Raw genomic sequence first — 6,000 nt, forward strand, 5'->3', positions numbered from 1 at the left:
GGCACTTTGCCACCAAAACACTTTTGAAAGAACCAGCCTAGTAACAAGATAACCCTCTTTACTTCTATTGCTTCCTCTCTTCTTTGCCAATATTTTCTTTCTTTTGGATGAGGACCGTAATTCTTATTAATTTTCTGTCATTCAACTGACTTGTATCCAATTTTTCATTTATTTTGCTATGTCCTGATCAATCACAGATACAAACACTTTGTGAACATAATCAAAGTAACTGCACAAGCTAACCCCTGGTGGATCACTTCTTATGTCCCAAGAAGTATGCAAACTCCTTTCCTAAATAAACTCATTCAGTCCTTAGCTCTCAGGTAGTTTCTACAAGTAGTCCTATTTTCTTCATGGGAAAACTGGATAGGATAAGCAATTTACCTAACATCACATGTTAGGTTAGCAATTGCTGCAGGATGTTAAAGTTTATTACAAAATATTCCTTCTCTCACTGTCCTTGAAAGTGGAAGATACTCCTGATACTTCTTCAGTGGCACTAGTCACTGTTTTCTCTATTCATATCTAGAACTTTAAACTGTTTGTTGCTATTTTACCCAATTTTGCCTTAACACTATTTCTGTACATGACTAGACTATGAGGACATGCATCTGTAACTAGTATCTTACTGTCCTGATGCCATACTGCAGGCACACTTCTAATGTGTGATAATGAAGACATCTCGGACAACTTCTAAAGGTTATGAAGTTCAAATGGATTTTTTTTCTTTTCTGGAGAAGAAAACTTAATATTAAACATCTGTTTAATCAGGTTAAATGATTTAGCTCTATTTATTAAGGGGATTTCCTTTAGCAATCACTCAACAACAGGCTCTCAAGCACACGTACCACACACAAGTGCTCTCATGACACTCTTGAGAAAACACTGTATCGTTACAATCACATACCCCTCAGTGGTTTCAGTGATTTTTGCTTCCTGGTGGGTAGGTCAAATTCCTCCTTCCAATTACATGGAGTTTGGTGTGGGACAGTTGTGATCAAATCATAAATGTTTGAGGGGTCTCTTATCAGTCATGAGGGGAATTTAATCCACAAAGATAATCCCCAAATAAGTCATTTTAAAAATTGCTATTGGAAATAGGCAACTAAGGTCCAGAATTGAAATTCGAAAAGTCAAAAATTTGCTTGTTAATACCTTCTTAGCCAAGAAAAGACCTGTCTCTAACTTGATTATACAGAAGAGTGCAATTCTTATGTCAAAGGAATGTACATAGGGCCATATAAAAGTGTGTGTGGCAAGAGTCACTCTGTGTAGGGCTTGGGAAAACAAATCCACAATTACCTTGTATCAACGGGGGGGCGGGGGGGGTATTAAGGAAGACTGCTTCCTACATCAAATTTATTTGCTTAATTTTTTTTAAAAAAGGTGCTTATTGTGTTTTTATTGTGATTCTAGTCTTTACTTTATCCTATAAATCAATTTAATTCTGAGGTTAGTTTAAGACACAGAGCAAATAAGAGCCTAGAGCATCTTCAATATATAATATCATCTAAAAATAGATTCCAAAGTAAACATGTGGTATGACTGTTGATCAGAGGGCCCAGGAGAGACCTCTAAGGTGACTCCTATGGGGAGGACTATAAGCCTACCATCTGCTTAAAGTCCTTGCTTGATGGAAAACCACCAGAAGTCAGTAGACCTTCACTCCTCCCCTGCCATGTTTCTCTTCCCATTAAGTCATTTAAAACTCAATAAACCAAAGGCATCAAGAGTAGAATCACAGCATAAAGGAACTGAGGTTCAGCAGACTAAAGCACAAGCCTTCTCCAGCACTCCATGGGTCCCTTTTCACCAAGAACTTCTAAAGATTTTTTCACCCTACTATTCCTTTCAATACCTATACTACTTCTTTCTGAAGTGAATTGCTGGCTGCCTTGAAACAGCAATTTAATACTTCTACATAAGGAAGCTCTTTAAAAAAGTATAGTCATTCTACTCTAAAGCTATTAAGCCAACATATGTTTGCTTTCTTTGACCACATTTATTTGTGCACAGGTTAAATGGGTTTCTGCATTAGCTTCATAAAAAATAACATTAACTTGATGTTTTGAATTTGTATGTACTTTCTAAACAGGAGGGACAATATCCAGAAAATTAAACAGCTCTTTTTTAACTCCATGGGATTTACCAGTAAAACAATTCTTGGTTATTGTTGATGGTGAACATTTAACTTTTTTCAAGACAAAGTAACTCTGATTGAGGGGCATCGAAGTCATTCACGATGGTGAAAATTATGGAATTTTTGGGCTTCCGCATCTAAAGTTGTTACAGAAATGTGAAGACGAAGAGCAAACGAAAACAGAAAGCTATCCAAAAAATTCATATTTAAAAGGCAAAACTGTTTTACGGTTTTCATCCCTGTGGATAAAAAACTATTATACAGTAACAATCTTTCTCTAATTGCAGCATGTGCCTTAATGAACACATTTTTACTATAAAACAAAACTAAACTTAGGCCTCTTGGAAAGATAATAATCTGGTATTAAAGAGCTATGCCCAGAGAAAGGGATGTTGAAACAAATATATATATATATATATATATTTTTTTTTTGCATTAAGAGCCTCAGATCCACATTCTTAACACTTTGAAAAGAACTTAATAATAAAAGTGATAAACCATCCAAAGGCTATAAGAAAATCTTTGCTAATGCTTTGCTAATGCTAATGCTTTCAACATGATATAAGCATGTGAAATGCCACTTGCTTCACACACAATACCACTGACTAAGAAACTAACAAAAAGTCTTTGGCTAGAAAAATCCACTGTCACAGGTGCTCATGGCTGAGCTATAGTTTTTTCTCAGCAGGACAATAAACTCACCTCTACTAATGCAACTGTTCTTACAAACCTGTTTAGTTGAGGTTCTAGCCTGCACATGAACCATATGTCTATAAGAAATCTTAACTATCACAAAGAGAATGGCCTTCTGTTAGAAACCATTAAAATACAATCTCTGCTTGCAAAATGACATATTCGGTAGTAGAATATTCATTGTCAAATCTGCTGTCACAAGGTAATCCGGATATCCAGTAGAATAAATTGCTACAGAGTAATCACAACAAGACAGGGCACTGATTATGAAAAGTTTCACTTTTTTAAGCCCAACATGCTCTTTCTGTTGAGTTGCAAGAAGAAAAATTTAAAGACCTGACATAAGTTTTTACATACAAACGATACTGCAGAAGTTTCATATCTAAAGTGAACTAGGAATGAGTAATTCTAATTTTTGTTGTAATAAATGTGTTGGCTATTTAAAAATTTTACCCTAATAAAAATTAACACTTCCATAAAAGGAAAGATGATGGCTCTTTGTATTATGTAACCAATACTAAAACTTTAAAAGCTAGAGACTATACAGCTTCCTGAGTCACTTAAATTATAGCATCCTTAAAAAGCAAATGCACTTTGGGAACACTAGAGATTTTCACTGTCTTTAAAAATCATCGTGGGCTGGGTTTCTATTGTTTAAATATTTATTATTTTGTGCATATGATGACAGGCACCTACTTAAGTGTCCAAACTTTGAGAATTTCTTTTCTAGAAATCACAATTATTAAACTACAACAAGAGTTCAGAGTAAGTGGCAAGACACTTAAAAAAGATGACTGATGTACAATTTGCACTGAGTCACTTAGAGTTAACCACAAATATTAAAGTGGGTTCTGTAATTGGAGCAAGTTAGTAAAATACTGGGAAGCAAAGTGATTTTAAAACCATCTGCATTTTGTGAACCAAAGTGACAAGCAACCCTTAGAAAAAATTAAAAAATATATATAACTCATATTCCATTTTAATCTGGGAAAGTCACCTGGGCTTTGTCTGCAAGGAAAGACTAAGTTTATGAACGATTAGGGCTAAATCAAACAGTCCTCAATCTAAAAGGAAAGTCTGGTTAGAAGAGTCTGAAAGAGGATGTATAGATCAGGAATGGAATCAAGAATTTTACTGCCTCATTTTCACAGATAATGAGTTTTCCTCATTCTTAATTTTAGAATTTGATATAACCCTGTTTCCCCTCTTCATTTTCCATCAGATGCACAATCAGATAATGTTTCCATTCAGAGATTTGAAACGATTCTCATGCTGTGAGGGTTATTTTATTTCATAGTAGCCAAGGGAAAGAGGTTGCTGCCAGTATGATGTTAAGGGCATACAGAATAAAGGCTCAGTCCTGGGCAATGAAACAGACCACCTTTGTGCTTCTCTTGAGGACGAAGAATGCAAACCCATCACCAACTTTGGGACTTGATCAACAGTGGGGAGTCACAAAACTCTTTTCAACCACTGCATTTTAAACCTCCACTAAAAATAGCTTCTCTGTACTGGGGCTTAAAGTCCCATCTGTGGCCAGTGACGGGAGTACAGTACTTAATTGTTTCTGACTAGGGTCTCTGCATCAGCACTCTGAGAGTGTCTTCTAACTTTTCATCGCCTTGTGTGTTCTTTAATTAGACCTGTTCACAAGACAGCCAAATGAAAATGCCTACCACTAAGCCTACTCAAGACCTTAAAACAGGCCATTTCACAAGTCCAGGAACTTTTGTGCAAAGCTTACCATCTTCCAGGATTAATCATTTTTCTCTGGTTCCGGTACCTTAAAATCAGACACACTTAGAGGAGGTAAGCTCTGTGGCTATTAAGACAGCTCTAATGTAAAGACATGGCCTGGTGACAATTCCCTCCTTGTCTCTCCATTTCCTTTATTTTGGTCTGTCACTGCCTGTTATCTGTGCTCCTACTAGGGCTGGAGAAAAACATGTTTTCTTTGAAGGGGGAAGCGCTTAGTCCCCTCACTGGTAGGAACACTGAGACTTTCTCTAAGGGCTAGGATAACTAGAAAAGGGCTCTACTCTCCTGGAAGGATTTCAGAGCCCAAAACACAGAGGTACCCTTTAACTTAGGCGGGAGATGCAAAGAGCTGAAGTGTCTGTCCTTGGCCCCCACAGGTGACTTGCAGTAGGACCAACCTGACACGGGCAGCGCCCCTCGGCTCGGGTCACTCCGGCTCCCGGACTCACCTGGTGCTGAGGACCAGCGCCGGCAGGAGAGGCAGCAAGTAGTGCGCTGGGCTGAATTTCATGCTGTCGCCTGCCGGGGTCCTCCTTCCCTCGCTGCCTTTGCTCTCCCTCCTCCTCTGGGTCCTGTCGCTCCGCGGCGCCCGGCTCTGTTCCCGGCCGGCGAAGAACCGTCTCCAGCAGCGGACGGAAGGAAACCGACAAACGGACGGACGCCTCGCGAAGGCAGGCACTGAGAGCGGGGAGTATCTTCGGCAGTGATGTCACCAGCGAGGCGAGCCCTGCCCGGGATTGTTCAGCACGCCGCTGCTCCCGAGCCTGGAGGGCGCGTTGTCACTCGCGCTGGAGGCGGCGCGGGCAGAGGGAGGGGGGCCCGGCGAGGGCCCCGCGCTCGGGTCTACAGGCTGCGCTCACCGGGCTGCACACCCTCTTGGGGCTGATCATTCATTCTCCTTCTCCGGAGACTGGGGAGAGGGAGGAAGGGGAGGGGAAGGGCGGGGCGGGGGTGGGGGGGCGAAGAGAGAAATCTAATCTTCCAGTAATTGAGCCTGAGTACTCGGCAGAATGTGAGACAGAATTCACTGGGAAGACTCTCAGACGCTCAGAGTCGCAGGCAGGTGTCCCTCACCTGATTACAGTGTTTGGAAAAATGTCGCTCTAGAGAGTGTTTAAAATATTCTAATTAGAAATGCATAATGATTAGCCTGAGGCAGATGTTAGAAAAGCAGGAGTGAGCAGTGTCCAGAAAGGGACCCTGAGCCCATAACGCTGCACTGCAAGCTTCTTAGCCCGGAAACGTGGAATATAAAGAGATTTCGGGACATAAGTTAAGACGTTTGCTGCTTCTGGGTTTTGAAGATTTCTGATCTTCCTTAAATTTCAATCTGTCCCCTAGTACCAGCAGCGGGCAGTGGGGTTGGAGCTGGTGGCCCAATTGCACTCACCTGAAGGAGTCCTTCCCTT

General features: G+C 40.5%; 1 protein-coding gene across 2 annotated transcripts in view; it reads right to left on the reverse strand.

Annotated features, from left to right (window-relative positions):
- LUZP2 (leucine zipper protein 2) overlaps positions 1-5,425 on the reverse strand; it is a 429,416-nt gene extending 423,991 nt beyond the window's left edge. The window contains exon 1 of one of the 2 annotated variants that reach the window (XM_031026653.2): positions 5,041-5,425. In XM_031026653.2, coding sequence (XP_030882513.1) covers positions 5,041-5,102 — 62 coding nt within the window. In that variant the 5' untranslated portion in view covers positions 5,103-5,425. The remainder of the gene's footprint in view (positions 1-5,040) is intronic. The other variant, XM_031026657.2, reaches the window with a different exon arrangement.
- Positions 5,426-6,000: the final 575 nt, after the last annotated feature.

The sequence above is a fragment of the Leptonychotes weddellii genome, chromosome 11 (genome assembly GCF_054177405.1).
Source record: "Leptonychotes weddellii isolate Sample4059 chromosome 11, ASM5417740v2, whole genome shotgun sequence".
NCBI lineage: Eukaryota > Metazoa > Chordata > Mammalia > Carnivora > Phocidae > Leptonychotes > Leptonychotes weddellii.